The sequence below is a fragment of the Mirounga leonina genome, unplaced genomic scaffold (assembly GCF_011800145.1).
Source record: "Mirounga leonina isolate KUSES-001 unplaced genomic scaffold, KU_Mleo_1.0 Mir_173, whole genome shotgun sequence".
Lineage (NCBI taxonomy): Eukaryota > Metazoa > Chordata > Mammalia > Carnivora > Phocidae > Mirounga > Mirounga leonina.
The window spans coordinates 85036887-85064444 of NW_023270447.1; the positions used below are offsets into that span (position 1 = coordinate 85036887).

The window sequence follows — 27558 nt, forward strand, 5'->3', positions numbered from 1 at the left end:
ATAAACCTCACTTGCTAGATTTCTATTTGGTAATATTTTGTTAAGAATTTTTTTTTATCTCTTGGGGAAATACTAGTTTGTAGTTCTCTCACTCTTTCTCTTTTGTTCCCAATAATATCCATGTCAGTTTTGGTATCAAGTATATGCTGGCCTCATAAAATGAATGAGGAACTGTTCCCTCCAGCCCTGCTTTCTGAAAGACTTTACACAGAACTGGTGCTATTTCTTCCTAAAATGTCTGGGAGAATTCACTAGTGGAGCTAAATGGGCCTAGAGTCTTCATTCTGGGAAGGCTTTTTATTAAAAATTATATTTAAGAGGTATTGGGCTATTTGGATTTTCTATTTCTTTTTTGTGTCAGTTTTGGTAATCTGTGTTTTTTAAGAAATTTGTCATTCATTCCAGGGTGGAATTTATTTGTATAAAATTGTTCAAAGAAATCTCCTTTTAATGTCTGTAGGATCTGTAATAATGTTTCCTCTTTTCATTCCTTATATTGGTAATCTGTGTTTTCTTTTTTTTCTCCTTGATCAGTCTTATTAGACATTTATCGAATTTATTAATCTTTGCATAAAGCCAACTTGACACTGTTGATTTTCTCTATTGTTTTCTATTTCACTGATTTCCACACTTACTTTTATCAGGTCCTTTTTCTATTTGTTTGTGTTTAATGTGCTCTTCTTTTTCTACCTCAAGGCAGAAGCTCAGATCATTGACTTTACATCTTTATTATTTTCTAAAAACAGCATTAAAAATCTACACATTTCTCAAAAAAAAAAAAAACCCCAAAACAACCTATATTTCTCTCTAGAACTATGCTTTTGCTGCTTCCCCCCCCACATTTTAATGTCTAGTTGTTATTACTGTTCAGTTCAAAAATTTTTTTTAAGATTTTATTTATTTATTTATTTATTTATTGAGGCGGGGAGCACAACCAGGCGGAGCGGCAGGTAGAAGGAGAGGGAGAGGCAGGCTCCCTGCTGAGCAGGGAGCCCGATGCGGGACTTAATCCCAGGACCCTGAGATCATGACCTGAGCTGAAGGCAGATGCTTAACGACTGGGCCACTCAGGTGCCCTAAAATATTTTTAATTTCTTTTGTGATTTCTTTTTTTTTTTGACCCTTGGGTTATTTACAAATGTATAATTTCCAAATATTTAGGGATTTTACAGGCATCTTATTGTTACCGATTCCCAGTTTAATCCTACTGTGATGATGAGATTTACTGTGTATGGTTTTAATTCTTTAATATTTATTGATCTTTGTCTTATGGCCCAGTAGATGGTCTCTCTTGATGACTATTCCACACATACCTGAAGTGAGTGTACAATCTGGAGTTGTTGGTTAAAGTGTTTTATAAATGCCAATTATGACAAGCACTGATGGACAGCCCTGTTCAAATCCTTTTATATCTTTATTGTTTGTTTTTAAATTACTGACAGGAAAGTGTTAAAGCAGTCCACTATAGCTGTGTATTTATTCATTTCTCTCTTCAGTCTGTTTACCACTGGCCAATCTGGATAAAGGGCATACTGGAATTCTTTACACTATTCTTGCACCTCTTCTGTAAGTTTAAACTAAATGAATGCCTGTCTTCACTAGAGAGAAAACTAAAGCTGATAGTCTCTAGTCTAAGTAAGTTTAAAGTCTAAGTTTAGAAGGATCGAACAATACCAACCCAGTATTTTTTCCAACACGGAATCTAGAAATGTATTACTTATACTCTTCAGAAGGGGAAAACAGGAGTCTAAATGATTAGATAATTTTGTTAAGGTCGCCAAGGAAAGTCAGCACTAGGTGCATGAGCCTTCCTATAAATTCTCTTGAAATCTGTCATTTGAAGAACGTCCAACCCCAAGACTCTGCTTCTCAATTTAGGAATAGGAACTGGTAATATTTTTTTCTTCCCTCTCTACATATCCTCTTTTTATGCTGATGCACACACACCAGCTCCTTAACTTACATGTGTGAGTAGTGTGTTTGTTGGTTGTTTTTCCCATAAATATCAGATGATAAGCAACAGTCCCACCCCCACCAAAGATTAACCCTCGAATCCTTACAAACTCTAACACAAGAACCTAAGGAATAAGAACTTCTGGGTTTTAAACAAGCACGAGTGAATCACTAAGAGTCCTTAGAGAGAGAATGAATTTTTTTTAAAAAAAGCAAAATTTACATGCCATTGCAGCGCTGTGCATACCTGAAGAATCGGCTTTTGTCCAAGTCCATAGAGTGGCACTCTCGTTTGCTGCTGCTAACCTCTGCAGTCTTCACTACATTGGTCCAGTGAATAGGAGCCTTACAGAAAAATACACCCAATCCTTTGGGCCGGGCCTGTAGCCGCCAAGAAGTGAGATGTAAAGGCACAGCGAACGAATCCCCTGGCATGATAGCGGGAAGCACCACGGGCTCTGCCACAGAAAAAAGGGTCAGCATCGTCAGGGCATGGTCTTCCACCCAAAAGTCTGACCCTCTCAAGATAAAAGGAAGACAGACTACGGCAAAACTCACTGTCTGGAGCTGATGGGCTATCCAGTCTTAGCTCCATTGGTGTCTCAAGCCTGTTCTTCACAATGAGGGCAGACCGGACAGTGATTACTTTCCTAGCGCTGCCTTCCATCGTCACGGCAAAGACCACCCGGACAGGTGGGAGCGAAGAGAACTGTGAAAAAGACAGGAATAAAAGTACCATAGCTGGGCTCTTGAAAAAACACACAAAATACAACAATACCAACCAGAAGACCTAAATCAAAAGCATCTTATTATTACTATAACCCTTCAGTGAAATTAGTCATTAAGCCCTAAAATCACTCATCTTTAACAGGAGTGAATATCCTATAGATACACACTGTTAAAACAGCCAATTCTAAACATTTCTAGAAAGACAGATACTCTACTCAGACGTGGTATCACAAAATGTGTCACAAAGAAAAATCAGTCCTAGGCCTCTAGACACATTATAAAGAAACTAAGACCCATAATAACCTATTAAATCTTCCAAACTTCCTGCAATTTGATAAGAAACTGTCTGGTGGAAATTACCCTTCATTCACAATGCCCTTGGGTTCCTACACATCAGCCCTTATATGGAAACTATGAACAAGGCTTGTTTTCAACTCTACTGGAGGGGAATAGAGATCATCCAAAGCAACTAAACGTTCAGAAACACTGGAGTAAGACCTTGCAAAACATGAAATGATTTACCTTCTGTGGTATTTTTCTGCCAGATTACCATTAAAGTGAGAAACACTCCTTGAACACTAACAATGGGCTGGACACTGCCCAACACACACAGAAAAACAGAAGGAAGTCTTCTGAGGTTAGAACTTGTCTTTGTAAAATCCAGAGAGTGTGTAAGAAAGAGTTGTCTGTACTGGTATGCCTTTCACAGGAACAATAATTACTTTTCCCCCCTAAATGTCATAAAAATTACTCTCTAGGCCCATACGTGACTCACTGACATGCCTGTAGAAAAAGAACATTTGTTTTTCAAAGGACTTTAAAATCAAACTTCTCTTTCTCCACAACGTTTTCAGCTCTGTTCAGTAATCGCTCTTTTACAAACGGGACACCAAGGCACCAAAACTCAACAGAGTGGAGGGAAATAGTTTATTTTTGGTCTTGGGTTGCGGCCACTACTTTCTGTTTCCACATGTTCACTCACACATTCAACACACGTTTCATTCTACTACCAAGTGCCAGGGAATTTTTTTTTTTTTTTAAGGTATCGAACCCCCTATCAGGTACACCAAAGAGAAGGTTTCTGCAACTATCCTTCCTTGAATGAGTGTCCAGAACATACTGACAATGCTATTTTTGTTGGAGAAACAAATGACACCACATCCAAGCTTCTCATACTACCAACTTTTTTATTAAACAGTACATGGAAACCAACCTAATGCACAATAAAATGAAGAATTCCATGTTTTGAACCAAGACTTCCAGGAAGTCCCAAGGAAAAGACAAACTGTCATTTTCTGGAGGGTTTTTAGAGGGATATAATCCAGGGCACAAACATCACCAAGGCTCCCAATGACCTAGCCTGGTAAAGCCTGACAGAGCCAAGGCCCAAGAACGATGGTTTTAAATTTCGATGCTGCTGCCTCCAAGCTTACCTAAAATCTCACACTTCAGAACTTACTACCATCAGAGAGAAGAAATTATAAGAAAAAACCTGAAGACAGTTTTTTAATATCATCTTCTGATTATGTTTCAAAAGCCAAATGGAAAAAAAAAAATCTTACACTATTTTTCATTCTTATTTACTTTTACGACCTTGGAACCAAAACCTAGGAAATGCAAATAGCCAGCCATACACGGTTAATTTATATTTTAACTTAGAAAGAGAAGGGGAGGTACCTCAGTGGCTCATTTGGTTAAGCATCCAACTCTTGGTTTTGGCTCTGGTCTTGATCTCAGGATGGTGAGATCAAGCCCTGAGTCAGGCTCTGCACTGGCATGGAACCTGCTTAAGATTCTCTCTCTCCCTCTCCACTCCACTGCCCACCCCCCCCAACACACATGCACGTGCTCGCTCTCTCTCTTAAAAAAAGAAAAAGGGAAGAGGAGAAAGGAGCCTTAGACCACAACATTTGCATTTTCTCCTCCTCCCCTGTAACACTCAGTCTAACATACCAAGTTAGTGAAAACATTTCCTTGAAAGTTCTTATAAAAGGAAGGTAATCGTTAATAGGAAAGGACAAAGATTGATTCCAATCACATTCAGGTCATACAGTCCTGTGATCACCAGGACGTCTATGTACAGTTCAAACGCAGTGTATATACTCAGTAAATGCAGTGACACAGGAAAACCATACTCACATAAACCTGGGGATGAATAATATTCGTTCTGCTGCTGGGGCTGCCAATCTAAGAAAGAGTCCAGAAGGCAGAGAGTCAGCACAGACCTAAGATTACAGACCTCATTAAATTCAATGACAATGTAATTTGCTTGAAAGGGTGGGATTTATAAATAATCTTAGAAAAGTATGGTCTACCATGAAGAGAAAACATCTTATCTTAGAGGATATGGGAAAAGTAATACTTATTTTTCAACCATTCCACATACACAGAATTTCTCCAGGACACATCAACACAATAGAAAGGTATCTCTGGGGGAATTAGTCCTTTCATGACAAAATTTCCTTGGGGCACAAGAGAAGAAGTGGAAGGAACAGTGTTCTCCAAGAGTATTTTTTATGAATAAAGGGAGCAAAAGGAAAGCTACAATGTCTTTGCAAATCTGCACTTTCCTACTCATCACTGGCTCCCCAGAAAGGAATGTAGTCATCCTACAAAGTATGACTGAGTGCTGAGCAAGAGCACCCACGGCAGCTACACCAGCCAGGATGCCTCCCACCTGCAGGTTCCCGACAGGGAGGCCGCCTGCATTACTCCCCTGGCTGCCCCCCAACACCTAACACTGCAGGCTAGGGTAACGTTAGGGCAAGGGTGTGTGAAAGGATGTGTGATCAGAAAATGAGTAACAGTAGATGTCGGTCTTTATACCAGAAATGAGAATTTGGAGACACAGAGATAGAAGGATCAAGGAACAGCATTACAAGAAATGTAAAGAAGATCCTATCTATAAAAAGAAAGCATAACAATATGTGGAAACAGAGCCAATACACATTTGGCAGATTAATAAACTGCCAGTTGGGCCAACTGAGTATGAAATGGGTCTACACAGGTGAGGTAGTGTGCGTTCACACTAACTTTGGATCTTGTTCTTCTACTGAAATTAACCATTGGTGGCTTATCTACATATCGACTACGAATGTCTATGACTGACGCCAAATAATCTTATGTCTTCTTAGAGCTAGGGGAAATGAGGAACAAGAAAATTTCACTAGAGCGAGGTTACAGGCTTAAGCGTCTGACTATCTGACATAAGGGGCACGATCGTGCCACTAAACCCCCATTCGACAGCCACACACCGTAGAGGAAGATGAATTCTTATCCGGTGCCGCATAGCGGAAAAATGTCCCAACTTTGTCCACGGACACCGGGCTCACTTGCTCCCAGCCATTTACTCTTACTTGCAGCTGATGAATCCGGAGGTCATGGGTGTGTCTATGAGGCAGAACATGGGAAAGGACATTAAGCACGATCTTAAAAAGGGAAGGAAGGGACGCCTGGGTGGCTCAGTCGGTTAAGCGTCTGCCTTCAGCTCAGGTCATGATCCCAGGGTCCTGGGATCGAGTCCCGCATCGGGCTCCCTGCTCCGCGGGGAGCCTGCTTCTCCCTCTGCCTCTGCCTCTCTCTCTCTATCTCTCATGAATAAATAAATAAAATCTTTAAAAAAAAAAAAAAGGGAAGGAAAGTAGAAGCAAAGAGTCAAATCTGATTTGCTATATAACGACATAAAAACCCGATTGGCTAAGCCTTTTGGTGATTACCTAATGCAAGAAAAATCAGGAGAATATTTTAACTGGGTGTTATACTTAAAACAAACGTGCGAGATCTGTAAAGCCTGAGCAAGAGTGGCATTTACCCTCCCTTTGCACAAACTTTGCAAATCCTGTGCACAAGCCCAGGTCCTTCCCCCATCCCCACCCCCACCCCCCCCTCTATAAAATCATGATGTCAGCTAGAGCTATTCCAGTGGGCTAGTAAAACTGCTGTACCAGCAATTTCATCATAAAACCATACTCTCGGAAATGCATAAAATGACATTTTGTTCTTGGTTCCCCTGTTGAATATCCTACTTCTCTCAGAACCACATTTCATTGTTTGGCTTTGGTCCTACAAGACTACAGACAGGTTATGAGAGACGGAGCCCTCAGAGTTTCAGGGCTGAAGGGCTTGGCTGAAATTGGAGCAGAAGGCAGTGGGCAGAACAGGAGGAACAGGAGGAAATTGCACATTTAATTCTATTTTAGATTTTGCCTAATTCAAGCCAGAAGCCTGAAATGGGGAACTGGATTTGAAGCTGACAGGAAAGGGGGAGGGAGGCAGGGAGGTGGGGTACAGTGTGCCAAAGAGGGAAAAGCCAGAGAAGGCATTTATTTTGATGAATTCAAGCAGAACAGTGGGACTCGAAATGGGTTACCAGACATGTACGCCAGAACGGAAATGACAAAGAGGTCAAACCCTTTCTGACACAACGGAGGCAGAGCTGATGAAGAAATACAGCCAGCAGTTCTATAATTAGCTTCTCCAGGAACTCTGTGGAACAGGAACACGCCCACCATTCGTCCCTGGAAATTCTACCGTGGCTTCCAGGTACATGTGTCCGGCACGGTGATTTTATAAACTTGATCTTTCCTGTGCAGTCATGGGGGCGGGGAGGGGTGGGGTACAAGAGCGGAACCCGGCCCTGAGAGAATAATGTGTGCTGGTATGGGCTGTGCACAAGGAAGAACGGTTTCACTCGGGAGCACGTTTGCACACAAAGACTTCAAGCTCCATGAAGGCATAAGAGCACAGAAGGCCGAAGCCGGGGTCTTCAACTTCAGCTCGGCTTGACAATGGATTGAGGCTCAAATGCTAAAATCTTAACCTATTCACTATCCACTGGAGAGCCCTTCCCCTTAAACATGTTTGCAAATAAAAGGACATTTTATGACCTCTCAGTAGCCAGACAGAACCTTCCTTCATGTTTTTTCCAAACCGCTGGCTGGCTGTTTCAACAGTGCGCGGGCTAGCGGTCTCCCTCGATGAGTCAGTGCTATCCTCCTTAGAATCGGAATTTCTTATCATTGCTGGCCCTGCTTCCCGAAACCACCTGCTTGCTCAAAGAGCTATGTGGCACACACGTATCTTAAAACCAAAATCAACATGCTTTGATAACCTTTTAAGAATAGCATGTCATTCCAGTTATGGGATGAACAAGTCACGAGGAGAAAAGGTACAGCCCAGGGAATACAGGTGGTGGCATTTTAATAATGCCACACGGTGACAGATGGTAGTCACAAGTCACACTTGTGGCGAGCACAGGAATGTGCTCGAATCGCTATGTTGTACACCTGAAACTAATGTAATCTTATGTGTCAACCATACTACAATTAAAAAAAAAGTAAAAACACACAAAAAACCCCGTCACCACTGCATCATGAAAACCAGGCTCGGAGAGGAGACAATGAACTTGAGGGTTGTCACCTGCCTATGCCTCAACCAAATTATGGGCAACACGCTGGCCCCATCACCTCTCATGTCAATTAAAGGGATAATTAATGGAAATAAGTGTATTTCCAAAATAGCGAAAGGAAACATTGGTTTTCAAAATACCTTTTAAAAAAATGAAACATTAAAATCATTAATAAAGGTAAGTGAAAAGGCAAAAAACTAGGGACAATCTTTTGTAACATACAGATCTATACAGTATATTTTGGGGAGAGGAAAAGAATGAACCACACTTTACCTGTGTCTAAGCTTCCCTCTTGCTTCAAATTCAAAGGGAATCTCTTCCCCCGTGAGGACTTCCCGCCATTCACTAACATTGTGAGCATCATCAAGAAATGTGCCATTGCCTTCTGGAACGAGCCCTGGACTCCCACTGTGGGACAGCGCAGCCCTGGAAACAAATCAGACAATACCAGCTTGTCTGTCTTTCTCTCTCAATTCCCTCTCACCCAGAGCTCGGGGCTGGGGGCAGAAACCCTCCTGGAGCTTGATCCACAGAAGCAGCCCAGAGAGCCTGGCTCCCTGGATGACCTAAAAGGTCAGTAACTGCCACTATCTTTGTGACAATCGCAGCATTGGTGAACCTTTAGAAAGAGCTGAAAGTGATCACCGTACCACCATGTACCTCCAGCAAGAGTCCAGTACATAGCGGGACATGTAAACTCAGTCATGAGTTTCAAAAGTAGTTTTTAAGTGACTATCTGGAATGTAACAGACCTAAACCACTTTTGAAAAACAAACATCTCCTCGGGAGCATTACCATACTTAGTGATGGCAGGAGAAAGGTGGCTTCGAATTGGCCAATTCTGTTATTTACTTCATGCACCTCGTTCCCTAAAGGGAAAGATCAGCATGTATTTGGAGGGGAGAGCCAAGGTCTACATGGGCAGGAAGCTGGTAGAGAACATCCTCACTAGGCCCAGGTAAATTCTCTTTTGTTCTCCAAGCTCCACCCATTTCCATCTGGGGTGAACTGTTTTCTGTTTGGGGAAATGGGAGGGGAATATGGGAGGTGTTTTCAAAGCCGTCTTGGAAGAAAAATGCAGGATATTTGGTTTAATAACCACATTCAGCTTCTTTTAAAAGGGGGGGAGGGCCTGAGGAGAAAAGACGAGATGGCTTTTCCTTCCCACTTCCTACTCACATCCTTAATTTGCTTGACTTTTACCTTAAACATGGTGTGTACCAGGGTTGGGGTCATAATTTGGATATTTCAGACTCGGGACCTGCTTCTCCGGCTACAGTTTCCAACTCCGTCATAAATCTCAGCAAGTCAGCAAGTTATCGATTCAAATACAATCCTAAGAGCTTCCAGAAGGGGCCCACCTTGCACTGCTGGGCTGGTCCTGCAGAGCCTTTGGTGGCAGAAACGGCTCAGGGGGGCACACTCTGTGGGCCTTACCTGGTGGGCGTGGTGGTCAGGGTCGCAAACCACAAAGTGCAGCCTGTGTGGTTCCTCAGAGCAAAAGGGACAAACGGCTGCCGGCGCTTGGGGGTCTTCACCTCTGCTACGGGCAAAGATAGGAAGGCTGTTAGCACAGGCCTCTGTCTGGGAAGCAGAGACCCTCCCCAGACCTGCACGCAGTGCCCCTGTCTCTCATGCAAAGGGGTGGACGGTGGAGGCCACAGACGTGGAGCCACCACTGGTGTGTCGATGGGACACATGGGATCTCTGTGTCCTCTGCTGCCTGCTGTGTGGTGACGGTCCCCCCAACAACTGGCTGTGATGGGGGACAACTCCCAGACCCCAATCCTCCCACGACTCTCATGGGCCTTAACTCAGGAGAAGGCAGCAGGCCCTAACCGGGCTGAAATCAAGACAGAGAAATGGAGCCCCACGAGTCCCAAGGAATATATTCTCAGTGAGTGACCCAAACTGTAGCAAGATACAGCGCACATACTTATTCCAACTTTGTCCAAGAAGATTCCCTTTCTATAAGAGCTACACTTCAGTCATACTACGCATCTTTTAACAAAAAACAAAAAACATTCTTTTCAACTAATAGCTTTTTCCCCCTCCCTGGAAGATCAGAAATATACTATCCCAAAACTTTTTAAATGGAATTTTTAGCTCATTTTTTTACATCGATACCACCACCGTCTGCTATTAGGTAGGCACTGAGGAGACTACAAAAGGAGCATAAAGTATGGTTTCTTTTCACAAAATAGCTTCTAAGCAGGGAAACTGGAAAGAAACACTGATCAATCCAAAAGTGTAAGTACCCATATTCCAGAGACCTGACTGTAACCAAAGAGAAGTGAGAGTCCATGTGGCCAGAAATGGCTTTCCAGTGCCCAGGCTGCCCTGAGATCCTTCTGCGGGCACCACTGCCCTGCCGTGTGGTCTGGCCTGGACCAGCATGGGCATGCCGAGGGGAGAGGCTCGGCTCCTCTTAGCAAGGGCCTGCACCTCCTCTCCCGGTCGGTGGGTCGTGGTGGGACTGAGACAAAGTGGGAGGTGGCGGCAGGAACCACCAAGGCAGCAGCCTTGGACTCCCACTGTGGGACAGCGCAGCCCTGGAAACAAATCAGACAATACGCGGCTCACGCCGCATGGACTCTACCGACAGAAGAGGGCATGGCCCACTCTTCCTGCGTGCCCAGCTTTAAAGCACAAAGACAGCCTGAGAAAGACCGGGACGCACATGGTCTGTGGCTGTGGAAAATGCCATCTCGAGGTGACCGCACCTGCCCACTGAGAACACTAGAGCAAAATTCAATGTCCCTTGCAGGTCCACAAGGTTCCCGCAAAACAAGCAGCAAACCCTGCCTTCTCCCACAGCTAGAATAAGGCCTGGGCCAGGGTGATAAAGTCAGTAATCGCTACTGCCTTTTACAAAGTAATCACTTTTTTTTCTTCTCCTTTGTGTCTTCTAAAGTTTTCAGAAGTTTGTACTATAAAACGCTGCAAAGGGGTGCCTGGGTGGCTCAGTTGTTAAGCATCTGCCTTCGGCTCAGGTCATGATCCCAGAGTCCTGGGATCGAGCCTCACATCAGGCTCCCTGCTCGGCAGGAAGCCTGCTTCTCCCTCTCCCACTCCCCCTGCTTGTGGTTCCCTCTCTTGCTGTGTCTCTCTCTGTCAAATAAATAAATAAATAAAATCTTTTAAAAAAAAATAAGCTAAGGCAAGTTCTGTTTTGATAAGGATAGTGGCTGAATGGAGTCTGAGAAACAGTAAGCCGATAAATAAACAAATAGTCTGCAGTGTGTCCCTACAATTCTGTGATTAGTCTTTAGAAACACCCCACATACTTCCGACAATAATCTCCTAGAATAACTCCTAGATAACCACCGAGAATACACCCATTTCTCATGCCAATGGCCTCACTCAGTTCCCAAGGTTGGCTTAAAAAAAAAAAAAATGACATCAAGTACAAAATTAAGGAGTAGCTGTGAGGCTGGTGACAAGAGCAGAGGGGGAGTAAAAGATTTAAGAGCTGTCTGCTGGCTAAACAGCACTTACTGTGCCACCTTAAAAGGCACCTCCCTCTCCAGCAATGCAGGAGAGAGCTGCTTTACTACAGCAGATAAAGGACCCAGGAGGGAAAGGAGCCAGATGTGCTTTCATATCCCACTGTGAGCCAGACTGTAAGTTTCCATTTGCAAATTAGATTTAAAAAAGAACAGGTGGCAAATGGCTTTGATCACACCGTAATGCAGAAGAAAGTGCTAGGAACCCATATAAAGACAGTCACAAGCATGTGGCTCTGGAATGAAGCAGTCAGGGTAGGCACACAGCTTTGGTCCCCAAGCTTCCTGTGCTGATTACACACACCAGCACAGACTTCAGCAGCTCACTTCGCTGAGAATAAATAACATGGGAGTGCTCACAAATCCAAACCCGACACCAGGGATAAAGCCGACATCTCCTGCACTAGGGTCCCAAGCAACTGTGCACTTGTCTTCGGCACAGCACCAGAGAACCACATTCCCAAGTCCATCCAAGAGAGCAGTATTCCCTGGTGGCCCCAGAAAATTTGCCTCGAGTGACCAGACTTCACTCTGTCATAGGCTTAGAGAACCTAAGACTCCTCACGTGCAACTCGGGCTTCACGTGGCTGAGGAAATTTTTACCTGCTGGACTTGTTGCACAGAGCAATGTGGCCCTTATAAACAGTTTAAGTTTTCATGCTATAGAAGCATCCAGTCCATCAGAAAGGACCTGGTTTGTAAATCATAAGAAATAGATCAAAGTCCCAGGCCTGCTACCAGCTGGTCATGTGCATGAAGGCAAATTACTTTGTCTCCCTCATCAGCTAAGGCACCCAGGCTGCTTAGCCCGAAAGATGAAATAACAGACGTAGAAAAGCTGAGCACCTAAGTCCGTTAATACATAAAGATTCAATCATGGGCTTCCTTTGTGAACCCTCCCCTACACATCCATCTCGGTAAAACCTTGCAGGAAAAACCCCTGTACTGCCCCCATGCGTGAACACCCCTAGTCTGAACCCCTGGTAGAGGAAGCTCAAAAGGTCTTTTTTACAAAATATATCATGACCCTGGCAGGACCTGGTGTTAGCCAAGTACAGACACATGCCGATTAAATCACACTCCTTCAAACAACTAAAGGAATGAACATCGTGGGATTCCCATTCATGGAGGTTTACGGTGTTTCCTATCATATTTACTTCAAGGGTCAGAGACAGAAATAGGGCACATTTTATTTTCTGTCTCTGAAGCACTTCAATTTATAGCTGAAGAAATCAAGGTTTGTGTCTAAGCAAATATTTACTGGTAAATTTTTTCTTCACTTGATTCCTGATCATGATAACTTCTACTCCACAGAGCCCCTTGCATTGCCATAAGAATAAGTGTTCACTGAGGATTCTATAAACAAAGACCTGTAGCACTGCCTGACGGAGAATGCTCTGCTCCATTTCCTCGCTTTTCAAAATGAGAAACCCTCCGATGCTGGGTATTTCTGCCCCATACACTGTGGAGCTGGCTCCATACCCTCCGAGGGTGAGGGTGGACGGAAGACACGGCACATTGCCCGCTCCTGATATAAGGCGTCATATTCATCAGCTGGAAGTGCTCTTAGTACTCAAACCTGGGGTATCCCATTCAGCTCCCATTCACAGAAAATTGATGTACAAGGCAGTTCTTCAAACAGGAAAATAAAACAAGCCCTCGCTTGGCTATACTGTACCTCTAGCATAGATCTGGTGCTCTAGGTTAGTCAGACTGGCTGTACTCCTAGTTCTAAGGTAGACAAGGGGGAGGCCTGGTAGACAGGAGAGACAAAGTTAGAGGGTAAGAATAAATATAGTGAATAAGAAGACTCACCTCCAAAACATAAGCACAACGAGAGTACATTACAAAAATAGCAAGCACCATGCAGTTCCAGGATCATTCCTGTCAGTGACTGCTAAGAGCTAAGAAAGTACATGACAAAGCGAGCGGGACATTTTTATGCTAGCTTTTACTGTGGAGGATGTGTCACAGCAGCGTGCTCCTGTTTTTCTCAACGGGGGAAAGAAAACATTGTCAACATTCTCTTTAACGGAATGACAAGTCTTGTGAGGCTTTTTCACTTGAAGAGCGTGTATGCTCTTCAACGGCGTGGAAAAGTTACCGAGACCGGGTGGCAGCTGCTCTGTTCCGACTCGGAAAAGGCAGTGCTGGTGGCGTGTTAATCCCCCGGGGTCCCGAAATTTCAAGGGAAAGAGTCAGTCTGCATTCCAAGTGTAAACAGTCTCCACCAAGGAGTTACGGCATAGTATTACTTATACCATAAATTAAACATGGAAGGTTTTAGAACGTTTACATTTGATATCTCCATCAAATGTCCTTTGAATACCAAACTAACAAACTGCATAAGGGGCCATGCCATGCGGGTCGACCTGCAGAAACGCAGCCCTTACTGAACAAAGCCAACAATGATGTAAAAAACGAGGCCACTGTTTTCTTTCCCCTGCTAAAGAAATAGTGAGAAATCAGCAGCTCCCTTAGGCTGAATTTCATTTTAAGGATCTCTGTTTCAAGGGCTCATTTTGAAGCTGGCCTGAATGAAATGTACAAATTTGGGGGTGGGGGGGTGGGAAGGTGTAACTAAATGTTCATGAATAGGAGGACCTGAAAGATGTGATCTGTTCAACAAGGTTCAAGTCTACAGACTTTCAGGACAAATCCCCACAATTAATTTAGTAGACCTGTTAAAAGAATACAATCCCATCTGCTACATGTGGTACCGCCCAGGAACGTCCAGTAGGAAAAAAGGTTTGGAAATTCAGGTATACTCACGTATTGTCTAATTAAAAAGATTTACTTTTGCAAGCCTAAGTAACCATAAAAATCTGTCAGTAAATAAAAATCCAGCTTTAATTTCACAACGGCATTTAACACAGAGAAGGCAGCTTATTAACTACAAAGAAAGAGGAGAAAGTGGTTTTTTTTAAAAAAAGGTGGAGGGGTAGAGACAAAAGAAAATCCTTCATTGGATTCCTGAAATTAGGCCTTCCTCGTGTTTACACTGCATCTGGATTTAAGATCCCCTTGTATGAATAATAATTTCCAAAACATACTCTCTAGGACACATTACATATTACAAAGATTATTTAGAGTCTTCTGGGTAGACTGTTACATTCTTTTTACACACAAATTGGGAAGGTTACAGGAGCCAGACTTGAAGCTGATGATATCTGAACAGCCCTGGCTCCTAAGCAATGACCTTGAGACTCAGAAGCAACAACTGGGGAATACAGAGAGCAAATATAGCTGACATTTCCTTGTCCCTCCTTCCAGAAGTACACGGCAGATAGAGAGTCCACTTCTACACCCTGAGGAGAGATGAACCCGTTCAAATACTTCACAAACTAAGAAAATCCATCTTCCCGTGACATGTTTGCAGACCAGATGGAATATTTAGGCATTCATGAGCTATGTGAAGTCCAGCCAGGACTCCCCAAAGAAACCACACTGAAAGAGTTGGGGCTGAGTTGAATTTGGAGGACAATGGCTTATGGAACAACTAAGGACTACACGGTTGGCGGCCCCATTCTCCCCAGCTCTAAGGAAATCAGAGCTCCATGGTGAGGCATTAAATAAGGAAAGAAAACATCGTTAACAGAGAACAAACGGACTGCTTATTCTTCAAAAGGCTGGGTATTCAATTCTTTCCTACTTTATGAACAATATGGAGCCCTCCTTTTAACAATTTCTTCCATGTGGGATCCTGCCTGCCCTCCCCTCAAGAATATATCCAAACTCTGCACCTCTAGATTTGGAAAACCGAAAGGATAGCTTTTAAAATCCAGTCCAAAAGTCCAAATCAACTGGAAAGCTTTGCCAAGTTAAACACACTGACCAGTGGCTGATCTTGATGTGTTTCAGGTGCACAGCTCATATGCAATGTTACCAGAATTTAGAAGACTGTATATTGCACATCTTTTCTCTCCCACAAAGGTGGAATTGGAGCCCATATTAAAAATTCAGTATTTTGTGCCAGAAAAATGTCTCCTGCAAAGATTAAAACAGAACTATAGAAGACAGTCAGAATTTCCTGTAGGTTTTTTCACAGAAAATGATGATTCTATTTGGATTTCTCAATGAAACATGACTGTGTTGGTCAACAGTGATTTACTCAGACATGTGTAGAGAAAAATCTTACTTTGTCCAAAGCATGGAGGATCCACTGAAGAGCCCATCCAGTCTTCTGATGTGGTTGAATCTATCTCCTTTTCCTGCTTACAGTAATCTGCCATCCACGATTCCTTGGTACTTACATACTGGTCTAGAAAGAATTCCCCAAAGATATTAAGTATGGAAATAGAAAAGGTTGAGGGTTCAAGTCAAATAATTTCTATTCAGCAAAACTAGCTTTTGTTGAATGCTAACTGCGTGCTAGGCGCTCTGCTAGGTTCTCAGAAAGTCTGTCCACTGGAGAACTCAGGCTCCACTGGAAGAAATCAATGTTAGCCAAGCAACCATCACCACAGAACCATAATGCGGAAGGAGCTAAAACAAGGACATCAATAAAATTTTACAGGAGCACAGAACAGGGGAAGATTCACTCTGCTCTGGCAGAAGTGGCAGAGTACACACCAAGATCCACAGGAATCTTCAGAGGTGTGGGGACCTTTGTTCTGGGTCGTGAGGAATGAACACAGGTCAGAGATCAGGAGTTTACCTACCAATGGGATTAAGGGTGTGGAGACATCCCAGGCCAAGAGAACAGCATATACAAAGATTTTATTTTATTTTGAAGATTTTATTTATTTGACAGAGAGACACAGCAAGAGAGGGAACACAAGCAGGGGGAGTGGGAGAGGGAGAAGCAGGCTTCCCGCTGAGCAGGGAGCCCGACGCGAGGCTCGATCCCAGGACCCTGGGATCAGGATCTGAGCCGAAGGCAGCTGCTTAACAACTGAGCCACCCAGGCGCCCCTACAAAGATTTTAAAGACACGAAAGTACACAGTCCTTTTAGAAAACACTGAATACCTTGGCGTGACTCTGGCCCAACATACTAGGGTAGGGACATAGCAAAGCAGTCTAGAAAAGAGAAATAGTTTGTGAAGCGTATGCTATGTCATGCTAAGGGACAGGGTTTCGAGACAGAAAAACCAGTGAAGAAGCTGTTTAAAAAAACAAACAAACAAACAAAAAAACACCCATCTCAGGAAGCTGAAATCTAGCGGACAATTCTCCAGGAGTGATTTTACAGTTTTGAGAGGAGAAATATAACGGGAAGGGCAGGTTAACAAAATAATTATGATGCACCACCCCTGGATAAAGACCTTTTCTACTAATTAAGGTATGATATTTTTTAGAACAGAAATTATTGGTTTCTGGTTTTCATTTCCAATAGTTGGCTATATATAAGATTTACTTAAATACTAAGAGGTTACAGTAACATTTCCGGGTTTCAGCACAGTATTAGGAATAAGGAATTGGAGGTGAAAAAACAACAGCTTTACCAGAGACAAGAATGCCTTTTGGAAGCCATTTTTAAATAGACAGATGCTCATCAGAAATATCAATAAAATTCTTTTGTTGGAAGTAAGTTCTTTTCTATTGTAGCTTTCTAAAACACCACCTTAAACTTTATCTAAACTTCCAGATGAACACATTATAGAAGAAATGACACAGGATCAAAATAATACAGTACAGAAGGATCGTCAGATCAATTATCTGGGCAAATTTCCTGAATGAAATCTGATAACGTAAAATGGTGGTTTTATAATTTGGGGATCAATGAACTTATGGTCTCATTTCACTATACATTCTCTTCATCTCATTCTGACATGGAATAAGCCAATGGATATCCTACGAGCCTCGATCACACGCACTGAAGAAAGTTCACAGATGTGCAACAGTAGGGTTATCACTCAGATAACTACAGTATTATCAAAAATCAGATCATGTAGATCAATAATTCAGACAGTGAGTGTGGGTTTTGATAGCAAAGGTAGGCAACACCTGATTGCATGATAACATTACTCTTCTCTTAGATGACATAAATACAAGCATAGGGTGGTTCCGACTCACCAAATCGAGTCGGGAACATACATTTCAAGGTTTTCAAAGAAATGTTCAGAACATGCAACGTTAGCTTGGCAACCCTTCAACCCAGTGATTTTCAGAGTCAGGTCAACATGATAACTTGATGGGACACAGTGCAGGCCATTTATCCTACTGTAAAGACAATATCAAAACTATACCTTTTAAGAATTATTCTGTGTGTGAGTAGCCTGAAAGAAGTGAATCTAAACTCACTCCTAGGACATTTAAGAAAAACCTGTGACCACGCATCATCAGGGAGAGAGTTCATCCCAAACAGAGAGAGAGTTATGTTTCCCAAATAGTCTGAGCTCTTGCTTGATCACTGATAGCATTAACAAGGGTGCCAACTCTGCAGCAATGGGCTGAAAAGAACCATGAGGCCCGGCTAGGGTTTATCAGGAAAGCAGCCTCGGTGAGTAAGTGATGTCCAGTGTGGGCCCAGGTATTTGCTAAACCAGGATTAACAGTCTTCTAGACAAGGAACTTATGTACAGAAAGGTACTGATCTTCTAGAGACAACTTTCCACTCACCAATTAGCACAGAGGTGATGTTGATATCCAAACGGGGTTTGGCCTTGGCTTCCAGCTTCAGTCGAGGAGGATGGAGACGACTAGCTGCCTGCTGTTGCCAAGATACAGAGCATGGCCATGGCTCAATAAATGGCTCCCAGCCTAAGAGAACACAGGAAATAAGACATCTGTTATGCAGATATCAAGAGTTTATAGGGGAACACTGTTCACAAATGCTCAGCAAGGACAAACTACAGCTTAACAGCTTTCTATTTCCAATGTGATTTCACAGTGAAAGCACCATCTTCAGCTACAGGTCACCCTACAGATGTCTGTGCTGTCTAGAGGATGTGAGTGGAAGGACAGACACGTGCCCCACATGCTCTTCAGAGGTGGGAGGAAGAAGGGCACGGAGTATATGTGCCCTCTCTCTTAAAGAGCAGGCAGGATCTGCTTTTGATCCCCTCAAGGTAGAAAAAGGAGTTTTGGACTCAGGATGCAAAAGTACTACCGGTGGCTGAAGTAACCCTTAAATCTGATTCTCCTGCCAACATCAAGAATCCACCGATTGAAGAAACAGGTACAGCATAACTGGATATTCATCAACTTAAGTTTTTCAAATTTCTAATCTTAAAATGTCATATGTACAAAAGGTATGGAAATAACGTCTACGTGTGATTTAAAGAATAAAATTACTATAAGCACTCATGCAGCCACTATTCAGCTTAAGAAACAGAAAATTAAAAGTCCCTTTGAAGCCTGAGTGCCACTCTCCCGTGTCAGGCCCCCTTCCCACCAACCCTCTCCCACCCAACCCCAAGTAAACATTAGTTTGCAGCTTTAATCATTTCCTTGCTCTTCTTTATAGTTTTACCACACACATGCATTTCTTCAGAACATGCTGGTGAGTTTGTCCTACTGGGGATCTTTACATAAATGGAATCCAGCCATACGCGTTCTTCTGCAAGTTTCTATTTTTGCCCAACAGCGTGCCTCTGAGATTCACTCACATCACTGCCACATAGCTGCGGCACACTTATTTTCCAGTGAATTATAATCCACTTATGGACACACCACAATCTATGTATTCATTCTACTTCTGCGAAATATTCGTTGAGGCCGCAGCTTTATAGCTATGAGGAGGAACACCACCACAGTCTCGTACTTGTTTCCGAGCACACGTGGGCCAGAGAGCCTCTGGGGTATAGACCTAGAAGGAGTGTAATGCTTATACTCAACCTTGCTACACGTCAGATTGTTTTCCAAAGTGGTTGCACCAACTTCCAATTCTAATGGCTAGAAGTTAGAGTTCTGTGGCTCACAGCAGGGTCACACTTAATTTTTGCCAGTCTGCTGGATGAGAAAAATGGTACCTCCCTGTGTTTTTAAAGACTCAACTTTTCAAGACAGTTAATTTTTAACAGTTTCCTTTTTTTTTTTTTTTTTTTTTTAAGATTTTATTTATTTATTTGAGAGAGAGAGAGAAACAGCATGAGAGGGGATAGGGTCAGAGGGAGAAGCAGGCTCCCCGCTGAGCCGGGAGCCCGACGTGGGACTAGATCCCAGGACTCCGGGATCATGACCTGAGCCGAAGGCAGTCGCTTAACCAACTGAGCCACCCAGGCGCCCAATTTTTAACAGTTTTCTAACTAGACTCCATCAGCCACAGATCAGGTGATTGACCAACAGAAATCCAATCCAATATGTAACATCAAGTAAGTACATTTGTCTCCTCGCACCATTTGGCACTTAGTGACCTGAATGTGTTCACACAACTTTAAAACTAAGCAAGATTTGCTCTGGGAAAATATATGATTCTCAGAAAAATGGCTTCCATATGCCCTGTAAGAGTCTCTCTCAACTAGTAAGACTTGGATCAGTATTCTAAAGTTAAACATGCTGAACGGTTAGGAAATCAGAGTGCTACCACTCTTAGAAAGTGAATCCAGAACACGGAGAGGAAAATGCTAACTAACATACAGAAGTAAATGCGACACGTACTCTAGAACCATCGGCGGCAGCAGCACAATTAATGACGCTTCGTTCTCCAGTGAAATCAGAGAGAGCGGTCGCTCTGAGGCCTAAGCCTTGGGTTGTGCCACTCTACTTTGTCCACACCTACTAAGAACTCTCTTAAGGCAGAGAACTTCACACTCAAACTGCTCAGCCCTAGTTTACCACACCGCCTGAATGTCCATGTGTATGGGCCCTTACCTTGATCCTCCCAGCAGATGGAAAGAAACCTGAAAAAGCTTTGCAGTGTTATCCAGGTTCTATGTCTCCAGAAGAATCACCTGCTCTGATCAACAATGTTTTGCTTGAGGGAGTAGGGTATGGCAGATTATACATTATCACTGGCTCAGGATACTTCTAATGAAACAGGTCCAGCGAGGAGGAAGGATGCTTGACGTGTAAAATGCTTATGGTCAGAAATCTCCCTTGAAATCTAGCTTCTATCAGGGCCAGACAAATGATCCTTTGCTCCTGAGCAATTCCATGTTCTAGAATGAGCCAACCTCCAGCATCAAAAAGAATTAACTAGGAAAACTTCTTTTTAAATAACTCAGTTGCAACATATCAGATATGTCAGAGAAAAGAAAAATCTGTGTCTTTTGTGCCTAGGCAGTCACTTGTGTTTCACCTTTCCCTGCTCAGCCCCACCCACCCCCTTTCCCTCATGCAAAATTTATGTAGAAAGAGGCCCAGGCAAATACTGAAGTGTGGTTTTTAAACCCCATAATCACATACGCTTAGGTACTGACCTGACAGAGCGCGGTTGTAATAATCTCCGGAGAGGGTGAAGTGGGCGTACCCTTCAGGGCTAGCTCTTGCCTGCTGCAGAAAAGTCAGACCTGCAAAGAAAGCACACCTTACAGCAGCGGCGGGGCAAGAACAACCAGAACGTTCTTTCTTGGATTAAGTCTCAGTGAAGAGACGGACGTGAAACATAGCTGATACTGATGACCTCACAGGAAAGCACATGCAAAATCTTGATATTTTGTTCATCATGGGCTTTCTGCACGAATTCTGATTTTTTTAAAAACACTGTGTTAAAATGTTATTTGTCTTAATTCCTGAGTTTCTTGGCACCCCTTTCACTGTCGTGCCTGAGGCAAAGGCCTCCTCTGCCTCCTTCCCGTCCCAGCCCAGCCCCGGAACCCACGTGTCTCTGTGTATCTCAAGTCTGCAGGAACATAAAAAACAAATATGAGCTCAAAATTTTAAGATTACTATAGAAGAATAAGAAGTAATTATTCCCCGCAGAAGACAGTCAAAATTCCAGCTGTTACTCTCCACCACGTGGCCCGTGTGGGGCCTTAAAGCACACGGAAAAGGAAGCCTCTCTCGTGCACAGAGGCCCAACTCAATCCCCGGGACAGAATCTCCCTTGAAGGAAAAAGAGGCTGGCAAGGTCAAACAGTGGAAAATTGAATGTAAACCCAGTGGTGAGATTTTCACGTACTCTCCACAGAAGCCCCATCTAACACTGCCTGAGATGACACGGTTGAGGAGGAGGTTCTCGTCCCCTCGTCCCCTGCTACTGAAGGACAGCTCTCAGGGCCCTAGGAGGACACTGTGAGGTGAACGTTCTAGTAAGACTCTGTGTGCTTTCTTTTCAGACATACATAGGGCAGAGCATTTTCTGAGCTTATCTTTTAAATGCCTCTAATAACAGGACTCCCTGTAGTCTTTAGATACATAAAAAAATAAACAAAACGGAGACATCAGGAATTATTTAGGTAGAGCTGTTAATATAACAGAAATTTCATCAATGACAATGTCTATTATTCCCAAACTAGAGGCTGAAGGCCACATATGGCAAATAAATACACATTTCTTTAAAATATAAATAATGAAAAACAGATGTAAAACCATTATCTAAATTTCACCCATACTGCTAAGTGGGGAGCATGAGTATCTCACACACACACACACACACACACACACACACACACATACAAGACTGGCCCCAAATAACTCAGCTATCACTGCAAATCTTCAAGACGAATCTGAACATCAGGAAAACACTCACGGGAAAAGGTGAGCTCAGCCAGAGGGACGTCACAGTCCATGCAGTCGTCGATGAAGCAGATGCACACGCTCTCGGCTTTCACCTCCACTCCAGAGATTAGCCGCGCCACCACGGGCCCCTGGCTCTCGCGGCCACTTGAAGCCAAGGAAAGAGACTTCAGCGGTTCGGCATTCTTGAACAACCAACTTGCTGCCTTTTTCAGTTGGCCTTCAAGAAAATTTAAAGGTGATCAGTTCAGCCAGTTTGCACAGCTACTCAAGCAGCTCATAGAGGAAACGTTTTTGGGAACCTACTGGACAGCCCAAGAGAACCCTGCTCCCAGATGTACTTACTCTTAGACTTAAAACAGAAGGAAAAAACTAGCATAATGATAGGCATTCTACTTCTAGGCAAATAGAACGAAGCCCCCTTGCACACCTTCCACTCAAGTTCACCACCCTTCGTGATCTGGTTCAAAATGCCTCCAGGAGCCATCCCTCCTCTACTAAGACATCTGTCGGAGGAGAAGAGAGGAGAGGAAGAGACAGGGTCCAAATTCTAGATGTCACTCGGTAGGGAAGTATGTAGTCTTGCGTGTACTGATGTGCGACTTGGTGACTGTTCTCAAATGTCTTACTCTGTACATACCTTGTCTTCTCTACCAATCAGGCATTCCTCAAGAACAAAGAGCGATGAGAAGGGCATGTGCGTAATATACAACTGTTAAAATAACAGCCCCCTGAACACTACCAGATTGCTAAAGCTATAAAGGAGAGGGAATCAGTGCAACCCCATATCTATAAATTACTAGAGGCCAGTACACGGCACAGGGATAAGTGGTTAAGGGCACACGCTCTAGAAGAAGATGGCCTGGCTTCCGATTCCAGCAGCCTAGAGGATGCTGAATCTTGGGCAAGCTACTTGGTGTCTGTGCCCAACAACACACACTCACAGGGCTGCTGCAAGGAGGAAACAGACGAGTACATGGAAAGTTCTCCTACGAGCAGAGCCTGGCACGTATCAAAGACTCTATTGATATTAGTTGCTGTTATCGTTTTTGTGACTGATGGAATGACACCTTAGCTACTAAAGAAATAAGTTAACAAAAATCGAAAACACTCTTGGAAATTAAAAAGAAATGTTGTGTTAAAGAAAGAGAGAAAAGAATAGAAAATGGAAACACTAAGTTAATTAAACTAACACACAGTGACATCTAGGTAAAAACAAAGCTAAGGAATGCAAGATAACTAGATCCGCTTTCATTTTTTTTCCAGAAGGAAAAAGGTATAGTTAATGTGAATAATCGTGTGGCAAGACTAGCATTTTCACACCTAATTGGTTGGAGTTCAGCCTGGTACATTTTAGAAAAAGATTTGTCAAGTTGAGTAAAAAGCCTGAAAAATGTATCTACACCCTTTGATCCAGTATTTAGACTACTAGGTCTCTCCACCAAGGAAATAGTAAAAGAGACAGACAGAAGTTCATACCAAAAAATATTTATTACAGAACTGTGTATATTTAAAGAATGAAAAACAAAGAATAGTTAAAATGTAAAATAGTTAGAATGTAAAAAAATTCAGTATTTATAAATAATTTTAATGACATGGGAAGATGATATTAGTATACTGTAATAAATTTGCAATTGTAATTCAAGAAAACTGTATTATAAAAGAGGCTATACAATCGTATCTGCAGTACACTCTGCCAACATACACGATATTATACGTATATATGTACATATATACATACGGATATATATAGAAAGTAAAGAAGTAGAGAAATGTACACATAAGTACAGACTAGAAAAAAATACAGCTTTCGCTTTATCTCCCTGTTTTAAGAAAAAGGGCAACACAGAGGAAGGTGGTGGTAGAAAGAACACAGGCAGACTTGGCTTTCAGTCCATGTTAGCCCCTCACTAACAGGTGGACCGCAGACCAGTTTACTTAACCTATCTGAGCCAGTTTCCCTACCTGACCTGAAGCAGGGATAATAATGCCCACCGCGAAGGGCTATGAAGATTCCACAAGAAAACACAGGATGAGGCACACGGGAGCTCAGCGGTCATGCCTACCAGATCACCACCATTGCCATGACCACCGGCAACACTGGCTAACAGCATCAGAGCACCTGCCATGTGCCAGGCACTTTCCCGAAGTGCTTTGTAGACAGTGCCTATTTATATCAGACCTCCAAGGGAAGTCCTCTTCTCCTTTTTCCAGATAAGGAAGCACTGGTACAGAGAGGCTAAGGGACTTGCCTAAGTCACTAATACGTCATCAAAAAGCAGCACAGTAAAGACGGGGAGCATCGGCTCCAGAGCCCATGTTCTTATCCACTATGAAATACTGCTGCTCCTCATTATGCCCAGGCCAAGATCATGGTCAGCCCACAGGAAACCACAGAGGGGCTTCAAAATCCAGTCCGGCTCTCTAAGTCCCCTTGTGGGACCAGTGGGGGAAACGGGAAGCAAGCATATTATCAAGATGAACAACAGGTATGGAAACCCTTGTGCGAATTACCTTGGCACACCAAAAGGGCTTTGCGACAATCATCCATGCTGAATCCAAGCTCCTGCAGTCTAGCCAGCTGTAACTCTAGAAAAAAAAGTACATAATTTTTATAAATAATTGTACGTAAATGAGTCCACTGACTAATTAAAGGGAAAAAAAAAAAGAAATTCAGAAGCTTGTATAGCTACAACATTCCATTTCTCTAGGCAAAAATGGGCTCCGGCCTGGAGACTTACCAAAGTTCACCCTGAAATTTTTAAGAGTCTTTTCCCTATAGTGACTGTGTTTGTAAAAGCTTAAAACTGAAATTTAGTATTATCCACATAACAATGGAGGGAAACTCAATGTTTAAAACTAAACCTTCGCATTATCCACAGAACTCTGGAAGAAGTGGTAAAAGAAAAACTAGTGTAAGCTAGAGCAGTCGGTTTGGGGTGTTGTATTTGTTCTTAAAATTTTTTAATTACAGCATCATACTTATAATTACACTTAATGGCATACACTTATACTCTGAACAATTTAATTGTGCAAAAGACAATCTTAACAGTTAACCAGAAGGGGAGCTATTAGGCAGACTGAGTGGGTTTCACAGTTCAACACCTACCCAAGACAGGATCTAGGGTATGTCTTGTCCCTTCTCTGATCTCCTCTCCAGCCCGAGACGTGCCGGAAAGGTAACTGCTAATGGAGCTGGTCTCCAAGGCCACTGGGTCCGGCGCTGCAGCGTTAGCTTGCTCTGGGATGGATTTTGCAATGGCAAGAAACAGCTGAACATCATTGTAGGAGAGTCTGATATCCAGGGCTTGTAACTGAATCTAACAAAATTGAAAAGGTGGCAGTTTTTTCAAGTTGCATTTGCTTTTACGCCCACACCTCTCACGTGTATGTATAGTTCCCAACTCAAGTTCTAGAAGTCCCACAGACACTATATTAATTTTTCATTTTGAAGACTGGAAAGATCTTGAAAGTAAGCACCAAGGACCATGAGGTAAGACATCTCTGCTACGAGGTCGGATGTTTACAAAACTGCACCAAATAAAAAATAAAAAGCTAGGAAATTTACTACAGCAATGAATATTTCAGTCGGATGATTTCCTTACAAGGAGATTAATCATCAAATAAGAGAATTAGAAAACGGCTCTGGATCACCTATTAGCAGCATTCTGTGAACCCATTTTGCTTTGATCAATTTAATTTTTTTTTAAAACTCTGAACCCAACTGACCACTCAACAAAAAGTTACCTCTTCTCTCTCCAAACATCACCTTAAATGAGTCCAGTGCCACACTAATATTTCCCCATATCCAGCCTCCCTCCGACATGAACAACACAGAGGCCGGCAGTAAGCAATACAGACACCAGCACAGGACCACCTAAAACTGGGGTAACTGCTGGAATGTCTCGGGGTGCTACTTGGTTGACTACTTATTCCGTCTTTAAAGATTAAAAAACCATGGTTCCAATGGATTAATTGTTCGTCCTCAGCCAAGGAATAAAACGCCACGTCCTTTCGCCTTCCTTCCCCAGCTTCACCTTGCATCCTCTGTGCTCCCACATGCACGTCTTTGTCCTGGTGAGACCTCCCTCTGCTTCGTGTCGGCTGGGCCCCTTCGCCCCTGACTTAGCTTCTTCCTAATGTGGGCTGCTACCCTCCTCTGCCTACTGACATCCTGTCCCTCTGCTCAGACTCGCCCTACCTTTGCTTCCACCCACAATCCAGATTCCTCCCTCTGCTGCGTTCTGCTTTCTGTCAACTTTCACAGAACTTCAAGATGATACCAGACAGTGAACGGGTCTTTTATTCTCCACAGGACTGAAAGATTTTCTAGGACAGAGACAATGTCATATTTCTTTTGTATTTGCCGAAGTGATAAAAATATTGAGTTCAGCAGAGCAAGTATGTCACGTTCAGGCACAGGCAGTGTTTGAGAGTGTATCGATGTGTCTATAGATTTTTCATCATTACCTCTAAGATCGGTGGGAAATCTTCACTATTGAATGCATCCATCAATCCTGAACTATTCTGGTAAGAAGAATTCCCCACCAGCTCCACTTGAATTTGAACTGGATCAACAATTGAAAGAGCTGTATCGTGCTCATTCCCTAGTCGGCACGAAAACACCTAGAGAATGAAATGCAGTATAGGAAGAATTAATGTCTGATTTAGAAGAGTCTAAACATTAGCAGAAAAAAAACCACTATCTTGATAGCCATCAGCTCCGTGTTATCAAAAGACCCATAACAACTGATGAAATAAATACTGTCAAGAGGGGGGCCGGCATTCTTGCCCACGGCCAAGAGTGTGGGCAGTGGTTCCCCCCCAACTTATAAAAGGCAGATCACTGACACATGGCAAAAGGCCTAAAAATCTCACATCCCTTGATTCAATAATCCTACTTCTTTCTAGGAACTAGCCAATGGAAATAATGCAAAACACAGAAAAAAAAAAAATCACTGAACCATTATTTAATAGTTAATAAAAAAAAAAATTCAGAGCAACCCAATCATTTAAAAGTGACAATTAAAAAGACCACATGGAATGTTACAATATGGACTATGTGAACAAGCAGCCCAATCAAAATAATACTATACCATGACTTTAAGGAAAGAAACACATCAAAATGTCAACAGAGATTCCGGACAAAGGGATTGGTAATTTTCTCCTCCCCTCCCCCAGTTTGATGTAATATAATTATTACTTTCATAATTGAAAATAAATACATTAATTATTGAAGCTGGGTGATAGGTATATAGGGGCTCATTATATTAATCTGTTTACTTGTATATGTTTGAAATGTTCTATAATAAAAAGTTTAATAATAAACATATTTATGGAGAGAGAGAAGGGAGAGAAGACTCCCATTCTAGGACCAAATTATCTTTGTACTTCAAGAACAG

At 42.8% G+C, this 27558-nt stretch overlaps 1 protein-coding gene across 8 annotated transcripts in view; it reads right to left on the reverse strand.

The window, feature by feature from the left end:
• VPS13D (vacuolar protein sorting 13 homolog D) overlaps positions 1–27558 on the reverse strand; it is a 243911-nt gene that overhangs the window by 137066 nt on the left and 79287 nt on the right. For 5 of the 8 annotated variants that reach the window (XM_035019759.1, XM_035019765.1, XM_035019761.1 and 2 more), the window contains 14 exons: positions 26627–26782; positions 25266–25476; positions 24671–24745; positions 22170–22376; positions 20899–20988; positions 18158–18298; positions 15734–15856; positions 13274–13348; positions 9527–9632; positions 8363–8515; positions 5937–6072; positions 4822–4869; positions 2512–2662; positions 2201–2411 (listed from right to left, as the gene is read on the reverse strand). In XM_035019759.1, the coding sequence (XP_034875650.1) occupies positions 2201–2411; positions 2512–2662; positions 4822–4869; positions 5937–6072; positions 8363–8515; positions 9527–9632; positions 13274–13348; positions 15734–15856; positions 18158–18298; positions 20899–20988; positions 22170–22376; positions 24671–24745; positions 25266–25476; positions 26627–26782 (1883 nt within the window). The remainder of the gene's footprint in view (positions 1–2200; positions 2412–2511; positions 2663–4821; positions 4870–5936; positions 6073–8362; positions 8516–9526; positions 9633–13273; positions 13349–15733; positions 15857–18157; positions 18299–20898; positions 20989–22169; positions 22377–24670; positions 24746–25265; positions 25477–26626; positions 26783–27558) is intronic. The other 3 variants (XM_035019762.1, XM_035019764.1, XM_035019763.1) reach the window with 3 other exon arrangements.